General features: G+C 41.2%; 1 protein-coding gene and 2 long non-coding RNA genes across 9 annotated transcripts in view; 2 read left to right on the top strand and 1 right to left on the bottom strand.

Moving 5' to 3' along the window:
- The window catches only part of LOC132662996 (uncharacterized), a 95,985-nt gene extending 76,973 nt beyond the window's left edge, over nucleotides 1-19,012 (bottom strand). For 2 of the 7 annotated variants that reach the window (XR_014135977.1, XR_013551675.2), the window contains exons 1-3: nucleotides 18,833-19,011; nucleotides 16,343-16,436; nucleotides 15,924-16,003 (exon numbers count right to left, since the gene is read on the bottom strand). This is a non-coding gene — a long non-coding RNA (uncharacterized LOC132662996). The other 5 variants (XR_014135980.1, XR_014135978.1, XR_014135982.1 and 2 more) reach the window with 5 other exon arrangements.
- A 307-nt stretch (nucleotides 19,013-19,319) lies between these two features.
- The window catches only part of STOM (stomatin), a 31,247-nt gene continuing 23,441 nt past the window's right edge, over nucleotides 19,320-27,125 (top strand). Inside the window, exon 1 of the mRNA XM_060608838.3 lies at nucleotides 19,320-19,458. Within this exon, the coding sequence (XP_060464821.1) occupies nucleotides 19,398-19,458 (61 nt within the window). The 5' untranslated portion in view covers nucleotides 19,320-19,397. The remainder of the gene's footprint in view (nucleotides 19,459-27,125) is intronic.
- On the top strand, nucleotides 19,477-25,782 carry LOC145713033 (uncharacterized). Its single transcript, XR_014135983.1, has 2 exons — nucleotides 19,477-22,488; nucleotides 24,069-25,782. It is a non-coding gene; the product is annotated as an uncharacterized LOC145713033 (long non-coding RNA).

Below are 27,125 nucleotides of genomic sequence, written 5' to 3'. Positions count from 1 at the left end.
AGGCACTAGAGGGAAGCATCTAGGGAGGCTTTGCTTTTTATCTATTTTCTTATTCATATCTTATGGATTCTTATTTTTAAAATTCTCTTTATTTTGTTTTAATTTTTAGCAATATAAAATAGTCACACATAGCTCCTACAATCAAAAATAAACTTTCATAAACTCACTATGGTAAGATTCCCCTGAGATTTGATCCTCGCATTTACCTTGCTATGTGATGACCATGCCCTCTACTTGTTCCTCTGTGTCACAGGACTCTGCCACCCCTACTGAGATTATGTGGCCCTATCCATCAGCATTCTCAGCCTAGAAAGGGCAGCCAGTCAAGTGCTTTTTAAAGATTCTGATACTTCCTTCACTAATCCATTCCTTGTGGCAAAATTAAACTGAGAGTCTTCTCGAATACATTAGGGCACCTCTGAGGGGTCCAGGGACAGATTGCACGACAGATCTAAACCCACACTGCTATCCCCTAAAATTTTTTATCCCTTCTTTTGGCCCAAATTATTCCCAGCTTTTCAGTGTTGTGGGGATTAACCAGCTCAGTACACTGTTAGAACTATAGCTGGCTACCCAGGCAACCACAGTGACAAGTGTGATCTTATTGATTAATTTGGCTTCATCTAAAAATTCCATTTCCATTTTCTTGGTCAAGAACCCTCAAATCCATCCCTGCAAATATTCTCCATATTTTCATGGCATAAGTGAGCATCCTCCTATAATTTTTGTGGATGTAACACTCAACTATGGATGTGCCACAATTGAGAACTGTTTTAGATAAACCTAGGAGTTTGGGGGTTCTCTAAGCCTTGGTTTCTGTCATATATCACTATTCCATTTGTCAAGACCCCTCTCTTCCCCAAGCGGGTTTAACCCAACATTCATATAAAATACTTGGCAAAGTATGTGAATTCATGTACTAACATAATTTACTAAACCATGGAATCAATCTCTGAATTTGGTTTTCAGATACCTCTGAAAACCCTATGACCGTACGAGATTTTTTTCAACACTATCTCATAAAGTTCTGACAGTCATTCCACTAAGGCAATATTTTTGCCAGCTGAGTACGTCACCTGCTTGCTTTATATCATCCCATGTCATTAAAGTTCATGGTTCAATCACTCCTCTCCCCTTTTAAATTGCTCTATGGCAAAAGTCATCTGATTCCCCAGAACTTCCTCCTCAGTGAGGACACAGTCCAATACCACACAAGATAACTTGATTAGCTATTTTGTCATTTCACAGTATGAAATGCCACTTTACCATCATGAAATATGAAAGGAAGTCTCTGCCTCTTGCCTGATCTCTATGTAATTACTATTTCCCTGAAGACGTGTTACCTGCAGTCCACTGTCTGGAACCATTAGACAGTAAGCTCCATGGAGGAACCATGTCTGTTTTCACTGTATCCCCAGGACTTAGGCTAGTCTTGACACATAGTAGGCATCTAGTTAATATTTACTGAGCAAATTAATAAAGCCAAATTTCAATGCCTCTAAGACACTTCATTATAGTGCTTATTACATGTTTTTCTTCATCTGTTTTTCCTTGACTGAGTCATTCAGGACAGAAACCTATCTTGATCTCAGGTTTGTAGGTTCAAGCCCCACGCTGAATGTAGAGATTACTTTTAAAAAAGACAGAAACCCAGTAACAAAGGCACTTAGTAAACTTGTAACCAAGGTATAGGAAAGAACTCAAACAACTCCTACAGTAAAACCAACATCCCCACTACCATCATCAAGGGTGAAATAACTGAGAGCTTGAAAACACACAGGCTTATATGCATAGGAATGTAAGGCTGTGGAAAAGCTGGAACAGCTTAGGTTGCTAACACATGTAGAACCGGTCTTCCAGGAGATAAACAAACTGCGTTCACCCCTCCCCTCCCCAAAAACGCCCTTTTTGGAAACTGCTTATATAACTTTATACATTATTATAATAAAAGAAATATCTTCAAATTTAAACTAATTAGGTGTGAGTGGGTATTTTTCATAAAAATAATAATTATATCTGAAAATGTTAGGAGGTTGGCTATTAATAATCCAAAGACTTGTCAGGGCAAATCAATTCAATGAAATTTCAATTCAATGAATTTTTCGAATATCAGAGACTCTCCGGGAGAGGAATGTAGGTAATTCTGGTGCAAAGAGAGCTTTGGAGGCAGAAAACATGCTTGGCTGGATTGGGGCAAGTGATGATTACGGTAAGTTAGCACCACTGCACTATGAAGTAGAGGAAAAACGGGGAAGAGCAGGGACAGGATGTCAAGGACAAAATGGCCCACTTTGCAAACTGCCTAGGGTTGCTTCAAAACTTAGAATAAAACATCCTTTTCTCTTGTTTCCACACCTCACCCCCTGCTCTCCAGTTAGTGCTATGGTTCATCTGTTTCTAAATTAAGGTTTACAGGAAGGACTCAGAGAGAAGGCGTCTTTCAAACAGGAACTCTGCTGAATACAACTACCACACTGCTCCCTTTCCTTGTGGTCACAAAACTGTGCACACCCAATGCTCTGACTGATACTGCTGAGGCAACAACGAACTTTCTGCCACTTTGGAAGGTCTAGTATGCTCAGAAAAATCTTGTGATGATTTCAACACTTGAATAAATTACCTTTTAATAGAGCTAGGAATGGTTCAGTGAGTGCCTATGGAACATGAAATGGATTAGCCTCACTCAAGGGGGAAGAAAATCACTGACACGACCGAACACTTTTATTACTTATTGTATTGCCACTCTATAAAAATATGGTAGCTTTTACAATTAAAAAAGGTAAAAGTTCAACTACACTGCATTATAATCACTTTGTTGAATTCTAAGAATAATTTAAATTCATTGCTTTTTGAGGAAATTTGTGTAAAATTACCCCTTAATTTTATGACATGCAAATTACAATGCAGATTGTTTGCCATGATTCAGTGCATGGCTTGCCTTTTTATTTTCCTTGTGGTGTATGCACATTTGGTTAATAAATAGTAAAAACAGAACTAAACACAGAAATAATTCTCAACTGCTTCTCTTCCGGTAGAAAAAGTCTCCTTTTCTCCATCAAGAAACCAATGTTTAGAGGAAATGTGCAGTAACAAAAATAGTTACTTTGTTCTTATATTTAAAAAAAAAAAAGCTAAAAGGGAAAGGGAAAAAAAGCAATCATTATTTCCTTAATTGCTCTATATGGTTTGGCTAACTTGTAGTAACCACAACTCCTACGTTCAGTACAGATTAAAATTAAACTTCGCATTTAGACCATTTTAACTTTTCAGGGGATGTAAATTCTATCAGGAACAAAATGTGGATTTATCTTTACTTGAATCTGAGGGTCTACCATAAAAAACCACAAGGCAGTGAGTAGAAGACTTGAAGAAATGGAGAGATGCATCCTATTTGTGATCACAGAACTGACTCCTCAACCATTGTAGCTCCCCTGGCTCCCTCATTGAGTCAACTAGTATCTTCGAATTTCTTTCAACCTGAGCCACTTGCCATCACCGTATATCACTTTCCAACTCCCGACGTCACATTCTCCTTTGAGTTTCCTTTGCCTGAAAAGGATCCTTTCTTCAGTGTGATCTCTTCTTGGTAAGACGCAGCGCTTCTTCTCCGATCACACCAGCCCGACCCGTCTCTGCCACAGATTCTGCCTCTTCACGCGCGTTAAGAGCTCCAGTCTCTGCTTCATGGATGCTCTACAGAAAAATCCTCTTGGTTACCCTCTGGTTGGCACTATTTTGCTCCTCTGCTGGTGACCTTCCCTGCCGTTGCTAATGAACAAAACAGTGGCGTGCTGCCAAGCACACTGACGGCACTACAGCCACTGGGACTCACCAACTGGGACCGGTGCTCACGGAACCACCGCCGTCTGTGCCGTGGGTCCTGTCCTTTGACACTTCCAAAGCCTTGCCACCAATGCTGCTGACTTCTGTTTTCAGTGATACAGCCACTATCATTTCTACACCATTTTTCGCTGCAGCTCACCATGGTTTACCATTCTGAGTCTGACAGTTGGGCATAGAACTATATGCATACGCTTCTGCTATACTCAAATCATCTGTCTACTACAGTGCTGGCTGAGTGTTCTTAAATCAAATATAGGCTCCTGAAAAATCTTCCTTATTTTAAAGAAGCAAGCATTTACTCTGCCTTTTTAGGAAAAACTTAATTCATCTCCAGTTGATAAAGGAAAGCTCTTCTTTATTGAAGAATGCTAGATAATAAACATACACGGAATAATAAAATCAGAAAATCACTGTTTGGCAAACCCTGCCCCTCAATAAAATAATTGATTCAGGCAACAATTACCAGTGGATATCAAAAAATTAGCAAATAAAACAAATATAGCAAAATGCTAGTGCTGGTTGAATTAAGTAGTGGGTTAATGCATTCAACCTTCCATATGATTGAACTTTTTTCAATAAAAAGTTGGGGCAGGAGTAAAGTCTGCCTTGATTTATTATGAGGTAGGTCTTTTTCAATGAGGATTGGTATTCCCTTACGTACACGAAACGCTGGAGTCATCTAGGCTTGCCCAAGATACATGGACTTCTGCGGTGAACACAGTTAAGCCTGAGCTGAGAACCTTGCGGGATTGACTTATAATTTTTGTCCTGATGCCTTCTTCTTTCCACTCCTTTCAACTCTGTCTCAGAGCTGTTTTCACCTCCCATCTGTTTTAAGAGTAACCCCTGAAAATGAATATGAGTTTACAACTGCATAGTCACAACAGGGAGCAAACCAGAACCATCTGGGAAGGTTTCTCAAAAGACACGCATCCAGAGTTTGACTCTTCGATATTTCAATTCACTAGTCCTTGGGTGGGGCCTCTCTAAGAGAGGCATTTTTTGGAAACTATATTTAGGCTTTTACCGAAGAATTTACACACAGAAGAAGAGATGGGGGCAGGTTTAGAAATGGAAAAGATCAGTATCAAATCAGGAAGCTAAAAAGTTCAAATTATTGGTATAGTAGTCATTAATGCTGCTCACTGATGTCTAGTTCTCCTCTTCCCTGAACCCGGAAAACTATACTTTCCCCTGTCCATTTAAAGTTAGTTCCGGCCATGATACTGGCTTGGCCAATGAAACAGAAGCAGCAGTGGCATGTGTCACTTCCAAGCAGATGTCTCCAAGAGACAGGGCACAAATCGCTACATAACCTTTTCCCTGGCTTGGTGATGGTGGAGACACGTCAAGACGGAGCCTCCGTCTGCCAAGATCCTTAGGGGACTATGACGAAAAGCCCCTGTCATCTCAGGTAGGACATGAAATGGGAATAAGAAATAATTTTTACGATAAATCATTAAAATATGAAAGTTGTTCAGGGCACCTGGCTGGCTCAGTTGGTAGAGCATGTGACTAATGATCTTAGGGTCATGAGCTGAAGCCCCATGTTGGGCATAGAATTTATGTAAAAATGAATGAAGGAATAAATAAATAAAATGTGAAGATATTTTTTTAAATATATGAAACTTGTTTATTAATGCAACATAATCTACTCCATCCTGACTTATAAACTGGCAAATCTTTTTTTTTTTTTTTCACAGAATCTAAGCAACTGAAAGAGAATGAGTTCCATCTCTAAACATTTACAGAAATGGTGTTAAATTGAGGGAAGTGAGGGAGCTTTAGGGTCAGAGAGACCTAAGTTTAAACCTGTGGTGTCACTTTTTTGTTCTAATAATAAAATCAATGCATGCCTGTGTTAACATACAATTCCCTTAATAACTGCTAACACTTTTGAAGTACTTACTATATACCAGACACTGAGCTGAGACTACCACATGGATTATTTTATTTCCATTCTACAAGATGAGAAACATGAAATTTAAAGAAGTTAAGTAAGTTGCCCAAGATCACAGAGCTAGGAAATGGTAGAGTAAGAAATCTAATGCAGGCAATAGAGCCACAAAGCCTGTGCTCTTAACCACTACTCATACTGCTCCCCCATGTGACTTTGACCAAGTTACTTGACTTCTTTGAATCTCAGTTTCCTCCGTTTAGAATGGGTTGAGAGCTACTAGGCAGTTTTCATAAGGATTAAAGGAGATAATTGGGTAAAGCAATTAACATGATTCCTGGCATATAGCAGGTATTTAAAATATGATAGCTATTATTTTTTAGTAGCAAATATGCCACTCCTTGGCCTCTTCTATAAACGAACACTAGTCAACATGGAAAAAAAAATATTTGTCATGACCTACGTGAATTCAGTACTGAACAAAGATAGGTAACACAGATACAATAATCAACTTCTACATTACTATCCTTGCATTACTTAACGGCCAATATTGAAATGACCATTGCTGACTTCTTAAAATAGGTTTTTAAAAATAAAGATACAGTGTACTAACAAATACCACCCATAAAATTCCCAATGATTTAATAATTGCATTCAGCAGCTTCAAGGCCATTATGTCTGAGGGTCCAAGGAAAAAAAAGACTTCACAGGTAGTGAAAAATATTTTATGCTCAGCTAGTCACAAATGATATACTGGGATTGATATATTTCAATAACCTTATGTTCATATATTAGCTGATAAAACTACAACAAGATAATACCATATTTAATGTGAAACTATTTGCTCTGGGTCTTTTATTTATTTATGTAACTTCCCCTTTTCTTTTGCTTCCTTATGCAATAACATAGGCGTGCAAGTATAGATTTTCTACGTAGACAATAATGTCTTCTGCAAACAGAGTTTTATTTTCTCTCTTCCCAATCTGGATACTTTTACTTCCTCTGCTTGTCTTATTCCATTATCTGGGACTGCCAGTACGATGCTGAAAAGGAGTGGTGAGGAAGTCATCCTTGCCTTGTTCCTGATCTTAGCAGGAATGCTTCAAGTTTCCCACCATTAAGCATGCCGTTCACTGTAAGTTTTTGTACATGTTCTTTACTAAGTTGAGGAAGTTCTCTTCAATTCCTAGTTTACTAAGACTTTTTATGAGGAATGAGTATTGGGTTTTGTCAAATAATCTTTCCGCATCTATTGATATAACCATGTGATTTTTCTTAAGTCTGTTGACATGATGGATCACATTAACTGACTTCCAAATGTTGAACCATTTTACATGAAACAGTATATAATTTTTTTATACCTTCTGGGGGTTGATTTGCTAATATTTTGTGGAAGACCTTTACACTTGAAGACTTTATGTTCATGAGAGATATTGTTCTGTAGTTTTTTTTAATAATGTCTTTGTCTGATTTTGGTGTTAGAATAATACTAGCCTCATAGAATAAGTTAGAAAGTATTCCCTTTGCTTCTATCTTCTGGAAGAGATTGTAGAGAATTGGTGTAATTTGTTTCTTAAATGTTTGGGAGAATTCACCAGTGAACCCATCTGGGCCTGTGCTTTCCGTTTTAGATTATTCATTATCGATTCCATTTCTTTAATAATTATAGGCCTATTCAGATGGTCTATTACATGACCTTTGGTAGGAAGGGTTCATTCCACCCCGCTTGTTAAGATCTTCCAGAGGCTTCATGTTTGTCTTCTAAGTTTGGCATGTACCATTTAGTCCATGGTCATCTCTCATTGCTCAACTTCCTGTGTACCTTACTACTTGCATTTTCCCCCAAAATATCAAGCTCTGTCATATATCCATGCATGTACAGGGCTTTTCTGCATTCTTGAAGTATCCTTTTCTAACTTGTATTTATCCCACTAAACTCGGCTTTCCACAGAAGCCTTGCCTGATGTTTCCAGGCAATTTACCTGCCCTATTCATCATATACAAATGAAAAACAAAATTATTCTTTAAAATTATGAGAACAGATCCAATCAATATGGCAGAGAAGTAGGGGGACCCAAAGATCCCTTGTCCCTCAAACACAGCAGTGTAGAGACCAGAGGACTTGGAATTCCAAGTGTCTGGGATGCAGAGTGACACAGATGTCTCCAGGGGTTCACGGGGACAACTTAGCAGACCATAGGTGTGTGGCTGCACTAGGATAGATAAAATGGGCAGCATAGGAATGGAGGAGAGGGAGCCCCTTCTGTGGAGAGACAAAAGGAAGAGAAAGAGAGGCTGTGGAAGTGTAGGGTTGTATTTGGACAAGAAAAAAACCACAGATGGGGGAACAGATAAAAACAGAGAAAGATCCAATTTCTAACTGCGGGGCTTTCTCCGGACTGGCAGGCTGCCCTGTTCCTGTGCTTGGAGAGGGAGAGGGCCAGCCCCGGGCTCGGTACCTAGCTCAGAGGTGCAGTCCACAGTCAGAGAAAGCAATCCCCTCCCGTGAGTGCTATGGGAAGATGGCAAAGAGCTGCTCCAAGGACAAAAGACCCTGCTTGCGTGCCAGCCAGAGACCCTTTGTCAGCTGGCTGAGTGGAGTGGCTCTACCCCAGAACTGCAGCATGGGATCAGGATCCTTTAAGACATCGGGGTTTGAATCCCAGCTGAGCGCCTGGGAGGTGTGGTGGAGTGGAAAAAAACGGTCTGCTAGCACCCAGCAGCACAGTGAAGATGGCCTGAACAGAGTGGGTTGGGTCCCTGGTCTGGGGAGGAGAGACTGGGGTGTTGTCATTTTTCTCCCCATCACCAACAAGGTGGGGCTTCAAGGAAGGGACAAGGGGCTACCATGGAGGCGGGACCCATCCACACCAAACCACACTCCTCGTGCCTGGTAACTGTGTATCTGAGGGAGCAAGACTGACACTGACTGAGCCAGACAGCCCCTCCTTCAGACCAGTGCAGCCAGCGGTTTTGCATTTTCTGATGTAATTAATTCTTGGTCAATTCGTAGTGTGTGTGTGTGTGTGTGTGTGTGTGTGTGTGTGTGTGTATTTTTTTCTTCTTTTTCTTCCTCTTATTTCTTCCCTTCTATAGTCTGGTTGTTCTGGCTGTTGGTTTGTTTAAGCAGACATATTTAATCTATTCTTTTTATACCTCTTTTGTATTCTTTTTATACCTCTTCTGTATCTCCTTCTTCTTTATTTTCTTCTCTCTCTGGATTAAGCCATATAGTTTCTCTGCCTTTCAATTTTCTTTTCTTTTCCTTTTCCCCACCCCTGTCATTTCTCTCTTTGTATGAGATAAGGCTTCTTCTACCACCACCACCCTCTTTTTTTAATTTTTTTTCCAAAGTTACTTCAATGAACAAATCAAAGCACACCTGGTGCAGGGTCCAAAACATCAATATGAGTAGGGATAGAGCAACCAGAGTCACAACAACAGAGAGCATGTAACACACTCCAAAAACACTTCCTGGAGGGCCAGGCTCTGGGCTCTGTATGACCCCTTTTTAATATAGTAGTGCTAGGGGCGCCTGGGTGGCTCAGTCGGTTAAGCGTCCGACTTCGGCTCAGGTCATGATCTCATGGTCCGTGAGTTCGAGCCCCGCATCGGGCTCTGTGCTGACAGCTCAGAGCCTGGAGCCTGTTTCAGATTCTGTGTCTCCCTCTCTCTCTGCCCCTCCCCTGTTCATGCTCTGTCTCTCTCTGTCTCAAAAATAAATAAACGTTAAAAAAAAAAATTTTAATATAGTAGTGCTCACAGGTGCAAGACACAATTATTAAAACACATAAGGGACAGATTACTAGCCAAAATGACAAAATGGAAGAATTCTCCTCAAAAGAAATTACACAAAGAAATGACAGCTAAAGAAATGCTGAAAACAGATATATCTGATCATATATATCTTGATCAAGATCAAACAGATAATATCTGATCAAGTCTTATGACTTACAATAGTCATAAGATTAATCGCTGAGCTTGAAAAAAGCATAGATGACAGCAGAGAATCTATTGCTGCAGAGATCAAGGAACTAAAAAATAGTCACAATGAATTAAGAAATGTTGTAAATGAGGTGCAAAATAAACTAGATGCAGTGACCACAAGGATGGAAGAGGCAGAGGAAAGAATAAGTGAAATAGAAGATAAAATTATGGAAAATGATGAAGCCAAGAAAGAGAGAGATAAAAAAATACTAGACCATGAGGGGAGAATTAGAGAACTAAGTGACTCAATGAAATGGAATAATATCTGTATGATAGGAGTTCCAGAAGAAGAAGAGAGAAAGGGGCAGAAAGTTTACTTGAACAAAGTATAGTTGAGAACTTCCCTAATCTGGGGAAGGAAGCACACATCCAAATCCAGGAGGGACAGAGAACTCCCTTCAGATGTAACAGGAATAGGTCTTCTCCACGGCATATCATAGTGAAACTGGCAAAATACAAAGATACAGAGAGAATTCTGAAAGGAGCTAGAGACAAGTGGACCTTAACCTACAAGGGTAGACACATAAGGGTAGTAGCAGACCTGTCCACTGAAACTTGGCAGGCCAGAAAGGAGTGGCAGGAAATATTCAATGTGATGAATAGGAAAAATATGCAGCCAAGAATCCTTTATCCAGCAAGCCTATCTTTCAGAATAGAAGACAAACAAAAACTGAAGGAGCTAAAACAGCCCTGCAAGAGATCCTAAGAGGCACTCTGTGAGTGGAATGTTGTGAAACTACAAAAAACCAGAGACATCACCACAAATATGAAGGCTACAGATAACACAATGACACTAAATCCATATCTTTCAATAATAATGCTGAACGGAAATGGACTAAATACTCCAATCAAAAGACACAGGGTATCAGAATGGATAAAAAAAACAAGATCCATCTATATACTGTCTACAAGAGACCCATTTTAGACCTGAGGACACCTTCAGAGTGAAAGTGAGGGGATGGAGAACTATCTATCATGCTACTGGATATCAAAAGAAAGCTGGAGTAGCCATACTTGTATCAGACAAACTAGACTGTAAACTAAAGGCTCTAACAAGAGATGAAGAAGGGCATTATATAATAATTACAGGGTCTATCCATCAGGAAGAACTAAGTTATAAATGTTTATGCCCCAATTTGGAAGCACCCAAATATATAAATCAATTAATCACAAACATAAACAATCTTATTGATAAGAATATGGTAATTGCAGGTGACTTTAAAACTCCACTTACAACAATGGACAGATTATCTACACAGAAAATCTATAAAGAAGCAATGGCCCTGAATGACACATTGGCCCAGGTGGACTGGACAGGTATATTCAGAACTTTTCATCCAAAAGCAGCGGGATAAACATTCTTCTTAAGTGCAAATGGAACATTCTCCAAGGCAGATCACATACTGGGTCACAAAACAGCCTTCAATAAATACAAAAGAGATCATACCAAGCATATTTTCAGATCACAATGCTATGAAACTTGAAATCAACCACAAGAAAAAGTTTGGAAAACCTCCAAATGCATGGAGGTTAAAGAATATCCTACTAAAGAATGAATGGGTCAACCAGGCAATTAAAGAAGAAATTAAAAAATATATAGAAGCAAATGAAAATGAAAACATGACAGTCCAAACCCTTGGAATGCAGCAAAGGCAGTCCTAAGAGGAAAATACATTGCAATCCAGGCCTATCTCAAGAAATGTTTTTTTATTTTTGAGAGAGACATAGAGAGAGCACTCACAGGGGAGGGGCAGAGAGTGAGGGAGACAGAAGACCCAAGCAGGCTCTAGGGCTCGAACTCACAAACTGTGAGGTCATGACCTGAGCTGAAGTCAGATGCGCAACTGACTGAGCCACCCAGGTGCCCCCTTGGCCTATCTCAAGAAACAAGAATAGTCCCAGATACGAAATCTAACAGCACACCTAAAGAAACTAGAAGCAGAACAGCAAAGAAACCCCAAGGGCAGCAGAAGAGAAATGATAAAGATTAGAGCAGAAATAAACAATATAGAATCCCCCCCACCCCCAAAAAAAACCCAGTAGAACAGATCAATGAACCTAAGGCCTGGGTTTTTGAAAAAATAAACAAAATTGATAAACTTCTAGCCAGACTTCTCAAAAAGAAAACAGAGAGGACCCAAACAGATAAAATCATGAATGAAAGAGAATATATCACAACCAACACCACAGAAATACAAGCAATTATCAGAGAATACTATGAAAAATTATATGCCAACAAACTAGACAATCTGGAAGAAATGGACATCTTCCTAGACACACACACACACATTACCAACACTCAAACGGGAAGAAATGGAAAATCTGAACAGACCCATAACCAGCAAAGAAACTGAAACAGTTATCAAAAATCTCCCAACAAATAAGAGTCCTGGTCCAGGTGGCTTCCCAGGGGAATTCTACCAGATGTTTAAAGCAGAGTTAACACCTATCTTTCTCAAGCTGCTCCAAAAAATAGAAACGGGAGGAAAACTTCTGGACTCATTCTATGAAGCCAGCGTTACCTTGATTCCCAAACCAGACAGAGACCCCACAAAAAAAGGCAAATTACACGCCAATATCCCTGATGAACATGGATGCAAAAATTCTCAACAAGATACTAGCAAATCAAATTCAACAGTATATTAACACAATTATTCACCATGATCAAGTGGGATTCATTCCTGGGCTGCAAAGCTGGTTCAATATTCACAAATCAATGTGATACATCATATTAACAGAAGAAAGGATAAGAACCATATGATCCTGTCAATAGATGCAGAAAAAGAAGTTGACAAAATACAGCATCCTTTCTTAATAAAAACCCTCAAGACAGTTGGGATAGAAGGAACATACCTTAATATCATAAAAGCCATATATGAAAAGTCCACAGCTAATATCATCCTCAATGGGGAAAAACTGAGAGCTTTCCCCCTGAGATCAGGAACATGACAGTGATGTCCACTCTCACCACTGTTGTTTAACATAGCGTTGGAAGTCCTAGCCTCAGCAATCAGACAACAAAATGAAATAAAAGGCATCCAAATTGGCAAAGAAGAAGTCAAACTTTCACTTTTCACAGATGGCATGATACTCTACATGGAAAACCCAAAAGACTCCACCAAAAAGAGGCTAGAACTGATACATGAATTCAGCAAAGTCGCAGGATACAAAATCAATTTACAGAAATCGGTTGCATTTCTATACACCAATAATGAAGCAACAGAAAGAGAAATCAAGAAATCAGTCCCATTCACAATTGCACCAAGAACCATAAAATACCTAGGAATAAACCTAACCAAAGATGTAAAAGATCTGTATGCTGAAAACTATAGAAAACTTATAAAAGAAACTGAAGAAGACACAAAGAAACAGAAAAACATTCCATGCTCATGGATTGGAAGAACAAATATTGTTAAAATATTGACATTTTAACAATACTACCCAAAGCAATCTACACATTCAATACAATAACAATCACAACTGCACCGGCATTCTTCTCAAAGCTAGAACAAACAATCCTAAAATTTGTATGAAACCACGAAAGACCCTGAATAGCCAAAGTAATGTTGAAAAAGAAAACCAAAGTGAGAGAAATCACAATCCTGGACTTTAGCCTCTACTACAAAGCTGTAATCATCAAGACAGCATGGTACTGGCATAAAACCAGAGACGTAGACCAATGGAATAGAATAGAGAACCCAGAAGTGGACTCACAAATGAATGGCCAACTGATCTTTGATAAAGCAGGAAAGAGCATCCAATGGAAAAAAGTTTCTTTAGCAAATGGTGCTGGGAGAACTGGACAGCAACATGCAGGAGAATGAAACTGGACCACTTTCTTACAGCATACACAAAAATAAACTCAAAATGGGTGGAAGACCTAAGTGTGAGACAGGAGACCATCAAAACCCTAGCGGAGAAAACAGGCAACAACCTCTTTGACCTCAGCCGCAGCAACTTCTTGCTCGACACGTCTCTGAAGGCAAGGGAAATAAAAGCAAAAATGAACTACTGGGACCTCATCAAGATAAAAAGCTTCTGCACAGTGAAGGAAACAATCAGCAAAACTAAAACGCAACTGACAGAATGGGAAAAGATATTTGCAAATGACATATCGGATAAAGTGTTAGAATCCATAATCTATAAAGAACCAAACCCAACACCCAAAAAACAAATAATCCAGTGAAGAAATGGGCAAAAGACATGAATAGACACTTTTTCAAAAAGACATCCAGATGGCCAACAGACACATGAAAAGATGCTCAACGTCACTCATCATCAGGGAAATACAAATCAAAACCACACTGAGATACCACCTCACACTGATCAGAGTGGCCAAAAATGACAACTCATGAAACAACAGACGCTGGTGCGGATGTGGAGAAATGGGAACCCTCTTGCACTGTTGGTGGGAATGCAAACTGGTGCAGTCGCTCTGGAAAACAGTGTAGGCGTTCCTCAAAAAATGAAAAATAGAACTGCCCTATGACCCAGCAATAGCACTACTAGGAATTTACCCAAAGGACACAGGAGTGCTGATGCATAAGGGCACATGTACCTCAATGTTTATAGCAGCGCTTTCAACAATAGCCAAATTATGGAAAGGGCCCAAAGGTCCATGAATGAAAGTATCCTGATGAATGGATAAAGAACGTGTGGTTTATGTATACAATGGAATACTACCTGACAATGAGAAAGAATAAAATCCTGCCATTTACAACAATGTGGATAGAACTGGAGGGTATTAAGTCAGTCAGAGAAAGACAGATATAATGTTTTCACTCATATGTGGAACTTGAGAAACTTAAGAGAAGACCATGGGGGAAGGGAAGGGGAAAAAAACAGTTTCAGAGAGGGAGGCAAACCATGAGACTCTTAAATACAGAGAACAAACTGAAGGTTGATGGGGGGGAGGGGGAAATGCGTGATGGACATTGAAGAGGGCACTAGTTGGGATGAGCACTGTGTGTCGTATGTAAGCGATGAATCACAGGAACCTACCCCCACTTGACAGTACACTCTACGTTCGCCAACTTGACAATAAATCATTTTAAAAATCATAATAATAAATAAAATTATAAGAAAAAAGCCAAACTTTTAAACAGTTATTTTAAATTTTCAATGTAATTCAAGATATACAATGAAATAAACTATAAAATACTGACCTGGTCGTGGGTTTTATCCTTTATAACTTCAATATCTAAGACAGACAGATGCATTTGACACAGGAAATCAACAATGATACAAACACTGAAAAAAAAGTATCATTTCAAGATATAAGTATATATTAAGATTGAAGGCAAACCGGAGTACTCATTTATGTATACTTAGATATATCGCCTCCTCAGAAGTGTATGTATAAGGAACATTTTAGTCTTTTTGTTTCTTTTTATTATTCTGAACGGTTAAGAGTTTAAACCCTGGAGTTATATAGACTTGGGGCAGACACCAGCTACAATCTGTGAGACCTTGGGCAAGTGAGTAAACCCTCTGTTTCCTCACAGGATAATACTAATTAGTAACTAGTGGGGATGGTAAATGATGGTAATAGTATTCCTTGAATTACCAAAAATAATGTCATTATATAGGCCTCTCTTTTCCCTCATATACAGTGTTTGAAAAAATTTTTTTTTACCATGAATCCTAGTAACCTCCAAACAATAACCTGTCAAACCCCTTCTTCAACATAGTCCCTCTTTATTCTATTTATATCTTTGCCAAAATAGTAGACTACGGGCTAGATGGAACAACATTTCAAGTAGAGACATCCTTCTGAACGAAGAACTTTCCTTATAATATTTACTAAAAATATATCATGTCCAGAAAAATAATTGCTCCTAATTACAGGTCACCTGGACACATTTTGCAGGGAAACATAAACGGTTTTGAATATCTCAGAGATGTGGATATGAGAAAGACAAAAATTTGGATCACCATAGTCATATGGGATATTATGGTCTATCCCCCTAAAATTCATATGTTGAAATCCTAACCCCCAGAACCTCAGAATGTGACTGTATTTGAAGACAAGGTCTTGAAAGAGGTACTTAAGGCAAAATGAGATCATTAGGGTGGGCCCTAATCCAGATGACTGGCATCCTTGTAAGAAGAGTAAATGTGGTCATAGACACATACAGAGAAGAGACAGTGTGAAGACACAGGAGGAGACGGCCACCTAAAAGTCAAGGAGAGAGACCTGGAACAGATTCTTCCCTCAGGCTCCTTAGAAGAAACCAACTCTGCTCACTCTTGATCTTGGACTTCTCACCTCTAGACCTGTAAGAAAAATAAACTTCTGTTATTTAAGCCATCCAGCCTGTGGTACCTTGTTGTGTAAGCCCTAGCAAACTAACAAAATTAGAAAGGAATACTAGAATGTAAGCTCCAGGAGGATAGGATTTTTCATCTTTTTTTGTTCATTAATGTGTCCCAAGTACCTAGAGCGATGCCTGGCACATAATAGGTGCTCAACAAATATTTGCTAAAGGAGCTTCTTAATAAATAAAGCAGAGTAATAAAAGCCTTCCTATAGATGCTCTATTAAATACCATCAATGTTTCAGTAATGCTTTTTATACTCCTAAGACCTGAGAACCTGCACTCTCGCTGCTCTTACCAGCTCTGTGGTTTAATTGGTCTGCTGCCACAGCCCAAATGTATAAAATCCTCTGGTGAAATTCTTGGTATGATTCAATTCCAGGAGTAATTTCCTAAAGAGAAGAGCTAATAAGATTAAAATGCTGCTGTAATACAATAAATGTGAATTAATCCACATAGACAAACAGATCAAACTTGTTCGTCCCATCCTGAGGAAAATGCCACAAACAGATGTAACTTGTTGGTATTGATGTTCCCTCAAAAGTGTTTGGCTGGCTGATGTCACTAACGGCATTGAGAACGGCCTGGATTCACAATTTAAAGGAAAAAAATAAACAATGATTCTCCTGTTGTTATTAAAGCATTTCTTGAGTGGACACAGGAAAAAGACAGACTAAATTTCCTTCTGACTTATTCAATTACATGGCTTCATGGTGCATGTATTTCTTTAAGCCAAATCCATGTCTTAATATCATCACTATCACCATCAATCAATACTTAATTTGGTTCCCTAAATATGCCAGGGAAATAAGAGCAAAATAAAACATAAAAGAATCATGGAAACATGATTTTAACTTACATGCAAATATCCTTTAAGCAACTGCTAGAGCAAAAAATTCACCAAAATTATAACAGTTCTGTTAGAGGTGATAAGATTGTAAATAATTCTCTCTTCCAATTATTTTTAATTTTATATAAGTTCTTATAAGCCATTTTTACAACATAAAGTTCTCAAAAACCATTCTAACTTCTAATCATTCCTGGAAGAAAATTTAGCATTAAGAATTCTCCCAAAGGAAGAGGATGATATTTATTTTTAAAGTATATTTAATTAATACATTTTTACAGGAATACACGTGAGAAAACCAGAATACACCAGTTTCATGGGCAAGCAAAATTTGGCATTTTAAAATCAAGATCTGGAAATATCATCCTGAAAGTAATTTAGAAATCAAGTCAAAGCTTGTTCTTGGTCTGGGGCCTGGAATGAGTTCCCTGAACTGATGCAATCTGAAACCCTAGCCAACAAGTGTTTATCAAAGTCTTTGTCCCAAAGGGAGAAGTCTCTAATTCTCCAGGAGTCATGCTGCTGGGATTGCTTTGAGACTTGAGCAAAGAGAGCGAGTAGGAGTACAAACATCCAAATCATTTGGAAACATTTTCTTTTCCAGCAAAATGAAAGCTGGTTTTTCATGATATGCAATTTGTAATCAAGCCCTCCTTTACTGAAGCGTTTTGTCAGCTACTGGTGCCTTTGCTCCTTTTTCCTGGGAACCACATCATAAACAGGAAGTACATGCCTCTGGGGCTTATTCATTGCAGAATGGAAAAAATGAAGCTGTGGATTTTCTCAAGGATGATTTAGAGAGGACGGATCATTAATTACTGTACTCCCCTCCTTATCTTCACCAGGAGCCTTATAAACCAAACGACTGCACAAGCTGTGCTCCACACCCAGGAAAATACAGAGTTCTTTGCCCATACGTGACGGGAAGTCAACTTTACAGCTCTGCATCAGGCTTTGATCACATACTGGCAAAGAGGATCAGCCCCTGTCTTAACAACCTGTTAGAACCCTGCCTGCTTCACCTTCCATCCTGACAGCCACAAGCCTCCAGAGCTAAGATCCGAAAGTCTACCATTTCATATTAACCAAATACCACAAGCGTTGGGTATGAAGCAACCCAATACTGAGCAGACTAAAAAGAAGAAAAATGTACTCCTCACAAGGGACATCTCGGTGGTGATGGCATAGCTCTGGAACTTGGTTGCAGTGGTGGTTACACCAATCTAAGCACGGGATAGAAGGGCACAGAACTACACACACACACACACACACACACACACACACACAACCTTGTGCCACTGTCAATTTCCATACTCTGATACCTACCAGGTAAGTAAGGTGTAACCATTGGGGGAAAGTGGATAGAGAGAGTACACACAACCTCTCCGTACACTCCCTGCAACTTGTGATATGTTTATTTCAAAATAAAATGGTTTTTAAAAGTGCACATTCTTGTGTACATCCACGTTCTTTGACCGTCTGGCATCGGGACAAGTCACGGAGAAACACAGCCTGGTTTTCGAGTGGAAGGTTTCAGCCGCCACCCAACACAAAACTTGAGGCTGGGAACACCCCTGCAGCTGCTGAGCCTGGGGTTTCCTTTCTGACCTCTAACCCTGCCTGACGCCCCCCTTCCCCCCCCCCCCCCCCGTCTCAAATTCAGGTCACACCTCAATGTCCCCTCTTTACGGAGAGGCCTTCCCTGCGCTCCCTAACCAAGCAGACGCCCTCTGCTATTCTCCGAGTACCTCGGTCCCTTCGCCGCATTCTTCGCTCGCGTAAAGAGCTGGTTAGTTTACTTGTTTGCGGCCCGTCCCGCCGGCGGCCTATAAGCTCCAAGAGCGCGGGCACCGCGTCTGCCCCTCGCCCACCCTACCCCACCGCCACGAGCCCGCCGCGGGGCGCGGGCCACGTGTTCTACAGCCTGTGGAATAAACGCACCTCCCTGAGATTCACTCCCTCCGGCTCCAGGGCGTCGCGTCGGTTCCTCCCCCTCGCACCTCGTCCTCTCCGCCACACCCGGGCCCCTCCGCCTCCTCGCCTCCACGCGGACCCCACCCGGCCAGGGAGGGCGCCATTTTCCTCTAACTCGTCTGCCCAGAGGGCTGCTCTCCCCCCGTTGGCTCCTTTTCCTCAGGCTCCCCCCAACTCAGCCCCCTCCCCAATATCTCCAGCCACCGCCCCGCGCTCTGCGCCGCCCTCCCCTCCCTTCCGGTGCCGCCCCTGGGCCCGGACCCCAGCCCGCAGCCGGCGCGCCCCTCACACCACGCCCCTCAGTCCACGGACCGCGTGGGAGGCACCCACTCAGCCGCTGTGCGGGAGGGGAGGGAAGACGGGCGGGGCGCGGGGGCGTGGCCTCTTCCGTACTGAGCTTGGATTGGCCAGTCCCGCGGGGGCGGGACTGCAGCCTGGGTCTTGTCCTCGGGTCTCCGCCGGGCATTCTTCGCGGCTGCGGCTCCAGCTTCGGCGACCAGGACGGGACAGCGGCGTCTGCGGCTCCGGCAGCATGTCTGAGAAGCGGCACACAGGGGATGCCGAAGCCCGGAGGCTCCCCGACTCCTTCAGGGGTGAGCCCCGCGCCGTCTCCGCCGCCCCCCGCCGCCCCCCCAACCTTTCCCTCGCGAACGAGACCCAGCCTGGGAGCCCCAGGCTCGTCTCCGCCGCTTTAAGCCGTGCGACCGTTGCTTTAAGCTTCGGTGACGCTGAGAATAGCGAACCCTGCTTCGCGGGCTGGGGGTCAGGTTTAGGGATGTTAGGGTGCAGAGTGCACAGCGGCGTGCCTGGCACACAGAGGATGCACCCACTGCAGGGCACGTTTCCAATACCAAAGCCATAGCAGAGGCTCGAGTGCTCCAGCGGTTGCCAGATGCCTGGCCCTGTGCCAGCGCTTTGCGTTCATTATCTCGTGGCACGCATGCGGGCAAGGAAATGCTTAAGTGACTCGGGGCCAGCGAGTGGTGAAGCCGGGGCGCAAATCTGCACCCCACACTCAGGATCCCGCGTCTCCTGTCTCCCGACTCCCCTTTCCTTCCCACCCCTCGGAGGTCATCTCCTCCAGCTAGCCTTCGGCTAACCCCATGAGTGAGCCGCCCTTCTCCGGAGCTGGAAGGAACTCCTGCTCCCCCAGCCCCACCCCTGGCCAATTTCATATCAAGAAGCAAGACCCACCTGTGAGATTTTCCCCTAACCCCTCACATATATTTGCTATATTTGTGAAGAAAAGAAAGTCTCTTTTTGACATTCTTCCCCTCTCTTTCCAGCTTCACTTTCTGCCCTATCTTGCCCCCTCTTTACTCCAGTTGTCCTGGGGACCTCGCCTTTGCGGCTTTTGTTTCTCACAAGGAACTCATAAGTACCCCCACCCTACTGGGGCCTTCCCTGTCTTGAGTGGCTCAATCTTGTTCCCCTGTGAAGGAACTAATACTCTTGAGAGGGGTGTCACCTTGAACCTTTATTGGCTAACTCCTTGGGGGTGGGGGTTCCAACAGAGGTGACAAACCTCCAGGGGTGCTGGTTCCCTCCCTGGAGCTGGCTCATAGCAATCCGAAGGAATTATTTCTAAGGATGGAATTTCAGGCAGGATGACATGGTGAAAGACAGTTTAGGGGGCTGGGTGGGCTTTTCCAGCACCCCACAGAGAACCCTGTAATGGACTTAACTTATTCTGATTATTTGTAAAGCCAGCCTTGTCCACCCATCTAATTTAAGTCCCATTTCCTCTGCCCAGTGATCCTTCCCAGGAGCATCAACAGAATTATCCCTCACTTTCCTCTGCTAAGCACCTCGGAGAGTTATCTTCCCAAATCAGTAGTGTAACAGGAAGGCTGTATTTGAAGAAACTGATACTCAAAGAGGTTGTTACTTCAGAGTCACATAGTTGATAAGTAATGGAGCCATATTTTAAATCTGAGTTTGACTCTACAACCTGCTGTCCACCTCTTTCATAGCTGGTTGTCTTTTCCTAGATAGGAAGGTGGGTGGGATCCCTTCCTCTGTGCCCTGACCTTCTGGTGGGAGACAGAAGGACTGTGAGGACAGCTTTAGCAGTTTGGTGAAACTGCAGCGAGATATCTGTTTATAGAGGTTCTTTGGGAATACACGTGATTTTTATTTATACTTCATATCCCCCTTTTTTAGTTGTTTTTCATCGTCACAGACTAGTTTCCATTTCTAATTTCTTTTTCTTGGTTCTATGATTAACTTTTTTTTTTTTTTTAAGACATGTTTTTCGGAATCTAACGAAAACTCCTCAGAAAATTATACATACCAAAAAAATTTTGCATAGTCTAAGTTGCCTTTTTAATATATATATATATATATATGTAAATATAAATATATATGTGCGTGTGTCTGTGTGTGTGTGTGTAAACACAGGTACAAAAGCCATTACTAGAATTTATTAAATAGATTTGATTGAGTGCTTGCCATGTGTCAAACACAGCCTAAGTGCTTTACAAACATTATCTAATTGCAATCCTCTTAACGGCTCCACAAGGAAGACATTATCCACCATTTTACAGCAAGAAAACCGGGGCTCAGAGTAGGAAAATCACACATGTGTGTGATTCAGAGCTAGGTTTCAAACCTGGGCTCTGTGATTTCTCCAAACCATTTTCCCTATCCTAGAGCTACCTCCAAAATGTGTACCCAAACAGGAGCACCTGGGTGGCTCAGTCGGGTTAAGTGTCCCACTTCAGCTAAGGTCATGATCTCATGGCTGTGAGTTCAAGCCACACGTCGGACTCTGTGCTGACAGCTCAGAGCCTGGAGCCTGCTTTGCATTCTGCGTCTCCCTCTCTCTCTGCCCCTCCTCCACTTGCTCTCTCTCTCTCCAAAAATAAACATTAAAAAAATTTTAAATGTGTACCTGAACAGAGGACCTTGTCAAACACCAGTACTTCACTAAAGGTGAGGGAGAACAAAGAAAGCCCAGAAGAACCTAGCTTCAATACAGACCTCTTGAATAAGACATCCCCAGAAGGCTGCTTCTGAAGGAAACAGTGGAATATAAAAGCCCAAACTCTATCCTGTTATGATTTTGCTGACAATTAGTCTTAGGAATGTAAATATGACCAAACCCAGGGCAAAATTACTTTTTCTTAAAGCCAGTGCATTCACTTTGTAATGGAATAATGCAGGTGGATCACAAAGAAATGTATTATTATAATTAAGAGACATGTCAACAGAACATATCCCTTTGGGAGAATGCCTGAAAATAAGCAGAATCAAGGGACTTATTTGTTTATTTCAGTTGTTACAGCTGATCAGATTGGGGAGAACTTTGTAACTTCTTTAATAATTAAGCCGAGTTAAACCATCAATGGTCATAAATTAACTCAAACCAGTGACCAAGTCTACTAAAGCCGGCGTGTGTGTGTATATACATGTATATATATTGGGTTGCCGTGATAGTAGATTGTGAAGTGTGGAAAGAGAAAAGGTAGAAATTCTAGTCAATAGCAAAAAGGAAGTATGTGTCAATTCTTCTTCCCCCATTCTTTCTGAATCGTTGTCTGTCTTCCGGGGCTAGTAAAGAAACTTAAACCCCAAGCATTTGGCCTGCCATTTCCGTAGATTAGCCTTTGAAGATGTGAGCGGTAAAGTATCTGTTGCAAAATATCACACAATAAAAATTATACCAACCTTGCCCAGTTGTGAATGCACTTATGGTACGATGGCATAGTGTAGTGAAATGGGAGTGGAATTCAGAATTCAAGGATCGGAACTGAGCTCTCAATACCATCCCTTACTACCTGGGTCACCTTGGGCAAATCTCAGCCTCCGGAGTCAATTCCTCATCTCTGTCTTGGGCATAATCTTACCACAGTAACTGTCTCCCGAGGTTTCAAGAATCAAATGAGAAAATTTAACAGTGACTGTTCAGAAAACCTTGTCATTATGCAGGAAACTAAAATTTATGGACAAAGAGTGTTTATGAAAGATGGTCCAAGAAAGCTTAGAGCTCTGATTTACCTGCCCAAATGTGGTCTGTTTCTCCTCCAGAGACAGAGTCCCCAGGCAGATTGTTAGCCTTGGTATTTTCTTTGGGGTGTGCAGGTCCCAGAAGGCAATTCACTTACTAAAAAGTTTATTCCCGTAAGCTGTATCAGTGTGATCTTAAAGTTGGGTTAAAAGTAACAGCTGCTATTTAGTGAGTACTGCCTGAGTGTCAAGCTCTTTACGTTTGTTTTTATATGGGATGAGTGTTCTTTTCCCTCCTTTTTCTGGTGAGAAAAGTTAGTGGTAGAATTGGAATCTGACACCCAAATCCTGAACTCTTAGCCGCTGCTTAGCTTTTTGACCTCAGTTGAGAATGGGGAACCTTATGATTTAGTTTCCTTATGCAACTGTTCCCCATTTTGTTTTTAACGTAAGCTCTATGCCCAGTGTGGAGCTTGAATTCATGACCCCAAGATCAAGAGTTTCAATGTTCTGCTGACTGAGCGAGCTAGGAGCCCCTGGTTTCTCACTCTGTAGTTAAAATGATGTTGCCCTCCAAAGACTTTTATGGGAAAAACTTAATTCTAGATGCTTTTAAGATGTCCAAGAAAAGGAGCTGGGAAAAACAAAACAACAGCAGAAGTAGGAGCATTTTGTTCTCTTAATGGATCTCAGGACTAGTCTAAATGTAATTAACTTAATACCATTATGAAATTGTTTTTCTCTCCAGTTTTTCTGGAAATGGCTGTTTTTATCTTGCCAGCTGTGGGCCATATTCAGGTCACACGTATTCATTCTGACAACTGCTTTGGGACAGAGGATGGTCTGCACTGTATTCTTGGGTCTTGTCTGCTGACGTGTAGATCAAGTTTGTCTCATGTAAAGGCTTTCCTTTCCCCCAAAGAAACAGCAGAATCCCTCAGCGCATTCAGCAATTATTTACTTGACAAATGTTTTTTGAGTACCTGTTATGCTCTAGATGTCTATTGTATTAGCTCATTTACTCTTCACGATAACCCTCTGAGGAGGTACTCTTATTAGCTCTATTTTTAAGCAAGTAGACTGAAGTGCAGAGAAGTCAGATACTTTCACAAAATCACACAGCTAATAACTGGCAAAGCCAGCTTTGAAGCCATCATGCTCTACTGTTTTAAGAAGACCAAAATCTGTGAAGAAGATGGACCTTGAAAAGAATAATTATAAATGTGATTTTTTTTTTTTTTTTTTTTTTAAATAGGCGCCACATCCAATGTGGAGCTTGAACTCATGACCCTGGGATCAAGAGTCGCACGCTCTACCCTACTGAGCCAGCCAGGTGCTCTCACCTTTTTAGAGAGGGTGAAGTGTAATAGGCAATTAGGAGAGGGGGGGCCCTATTTAAGACTCAGAAGGTTCAAATTTAAAATTATTCATGACACTCAACCTCTTTTTCCTCCTGCTTTATGGCTGGAAATAGTCAAATGAAGGAAAGCTACAGAAAATCCCCAAGATGCTTGGGAAATAAAATATTTACACATATTTAAGTTCCTTACTCTTTTTTGAGCGAAGCAAAAGACTCCCTTTATTTCAACTTGTACTGGAAATCTTTCTTAAAAGGAATTGTCCATTCCCTTTTTCTAATATCTCATGGTAAATACAGTTTAAGATTTGTGATTCAGATCCCATAATGGTTCACCGGTATTGGTTCTTTTTTGTTTTGTTTTTCTTTTTTTATGTTTATTTATTTATTTTGAGAGAGACAGGAAGAGAGAGGATCCCAAGCAGGCTCTGCTCTGTATGCACGCAGCCCAAAGCAGGGCTCCATCCCACAGACCGTGAAATCATGACCTGAACCGAAGCGAAGAGTAGGTAGGACACTTAACTGACTGAGCCACACAGGCGCCCCCGTGTCGGTTCTTTTCATCCAGTATTTGTAGCCATGGATGGTTTATAATAAGGAAGAAAAAGTAGGATCTCCAGTCATGGCTCTTAACTTGATATCATCTGGCCTGTAGCCACTCCGGCCCAGAGAATAATTTCTTCCCTAGAGGCTTCAGGATTAGGGCATTCGAAGAACTGTAATTAAAATAATCATTTGAAAGCCGGGTTACAGTGTGTGCACTCCTTTGCTTTGAAAGCCTCCAACTAAATAGCATTGTTTCTTTAACATGAATTTATTGAGCCCCTATTGTGTGCTAAGCTCTGCCCCTCTCCCACCCCACCTGGTGTAATGTTTCTCTCTGTAGAGTCCTGCCTTCATTTTTGTTTTTTCTTCACTTTATTTTCCTTCATTTCTCTTCTTGTCCTTTTCTTCTGTGGTTTCCTTCCCTTCTTTGTCTTTCTGTGTAAATTACAGGCATTTGAAAAACTCAGTCATAGTAAAATTTTGATTAATTGGTATATGTCATCATTAATGAAATATGTCTTATATTGACATTTGCATATTTCCCTGCCCTTTGGCCTATTTGGCCTACCTTGAATTTTTACTTCATCACGTCTTTTAAAGCCCTTGTTTCAAAACAAAGGAGAGAGAAACAGGATCTGAATGAAAACTGTAGCCTTACTTGAAAACCTGAAAGATCAAATAGATTATTTAACTCATGATGTTCTCCTCAAATACATAGCTGTAGGACTTGGACCAGGGACGGGCCATATAGCCTGTGGACCAGATCTGGCTGATTGCCTGTTTTTGATTGCCAGGCTGATTGCCTGGCTATTGCCTGTGGGCCATAGCCCACAAGCTAAGAATAGTTTTTATATTTTTAAGTGGTTTTTTCAGGGGTGCCTGGGTGGCTCAGTCGGTTGAGCGTCAGTCGGTTGAGCGTCCGACTTCAGCTCAGGTCATGATCTCACAGCTTGTGAGTTCAAGCCCCGCTTCAGGCTCTGTGCTGACAGCTCAGAGCCTGGAGCCTGCTTCAGATTCTGTGCCTCCCCCTCTCTCTGCCCCAACCCACTCGCATTCTGTCTCTGTCTCTCTCAAAAATAAATGAACATTAAAAAAAAAATTTATAAGTGGTCTTTTCAAAAAAGAATATTGGGGCACCCTAGTGGTGCAGTCAGTTGAGCATCTGATTCTTGCTCTCGGCTCAGGTCATGATCTCACAGTTCTAAAGATCAAGCCTGCACTAACAGTACGGAGCCTGCTCGGGGATTCTGTCTCTCCCTCTCTCTGCCGCTCCCCTGCATGCGTGCACACGTTCTCTCTCTCTTAAAATAAATAAACTTTTTTTTTTAAAAAAAAGGAGAATATTTTGTTATCCATGAAAATTATATGAGATTCAGATTTCCATATCCATGAGTTTCACTTGAGCACAGCCTGCCCACCCATGGGCATGTTGCCTGTGACTGCTTCTGGGGTGCACAGTAATTGCAACAGACCTTATGGCCTACAAAGCCTAACGTTTCTGGTCCTTTACAGAAAAGTGTGGCAAATCCTGATGTAGAATCTCTGGTGGGGGATAGTGGTGGCCAAAAAGAACACTTATATCCTGAATATTTATGCTTTTAAGAAAAATGAAAAATTGCCCAGACCTTTCACTTCCGCCAACTGTTGCCCCTTAAAAAAGTGCTGTTAAGACCATGCTGTTAGTGTGTGTTTTTGAGGCCAACCGCCTAGCCCTCTTATCTCTCCCCACCCAAACTGCACTGTTCTTGGCATTCGACAACACGAAGTGAAGTGTTTCTCTTGCATTCCGGGAAAGGGGAAGGAAAAGATTGTCCTTGAAATGCTGCTTTTCAGGCATTGCAACAATCCTTGGGCTGGTTCTTTTCTTTTTTGTGTATAATGATACAAATGACCCTGAGTTAGATTTTCAGATATTGTGGAAGACTTTTCTGGCCTTTCCCTGAAGAGGACATCTAATCTTTTGAACTTTAGAATAAAATATCAAAGATAAATGGAATTTATTATTAATCCACACGATCTCCAGCAATGCCAAGTTCAGTAGATCTTAAAGTGAATCAGCTGATACAGTATCATTAACAACATGGAGTGCTCTGAAATTATGCCTGCGTCATGCTCTTGAAAAGCTTATTTTACTGCTTTTTTGGGAGCCAACCCAACAAAAATTACTGTGCAACTTTTGTTTGTTTGTTTCGTGATTTTGTTTGTTTCCTTCTGTCTCTTCCCAGAAAGTCTTTTGCTTTTATTTCTTTGGGAGTCCAGGAGGAGTATTTCATACCTACTTTAGAAATTTTTGTAAATGTTAGAAAGAAGGTATGTGAGGAACCTGCTTGTGGCCGACATGTGATAAACATTCAACAAATGGTTATTATTATTAATTATAAAATATACCTCCAGAATGAAAAAAATTTA

The sequence above is a fragment of the Panthera onca genome, chromosome D4 (genome assembly GCF_046562875.1).
Source record: "Panthera onca isolate mPanOnc1 chromosome D4, mPanOnc1 haplotype 2, whole genome shotgun sequence".
Classification (NCBI taxonomy): domain Eukaryota; kingdom Metazoa; phylum Chordata; class Mammalia; order Carnivora; family Felidae; genus Panthera; species Panthera onca.
This window is presented reverse-complemented; position numbering and strand designations above follow the sequence as displayed.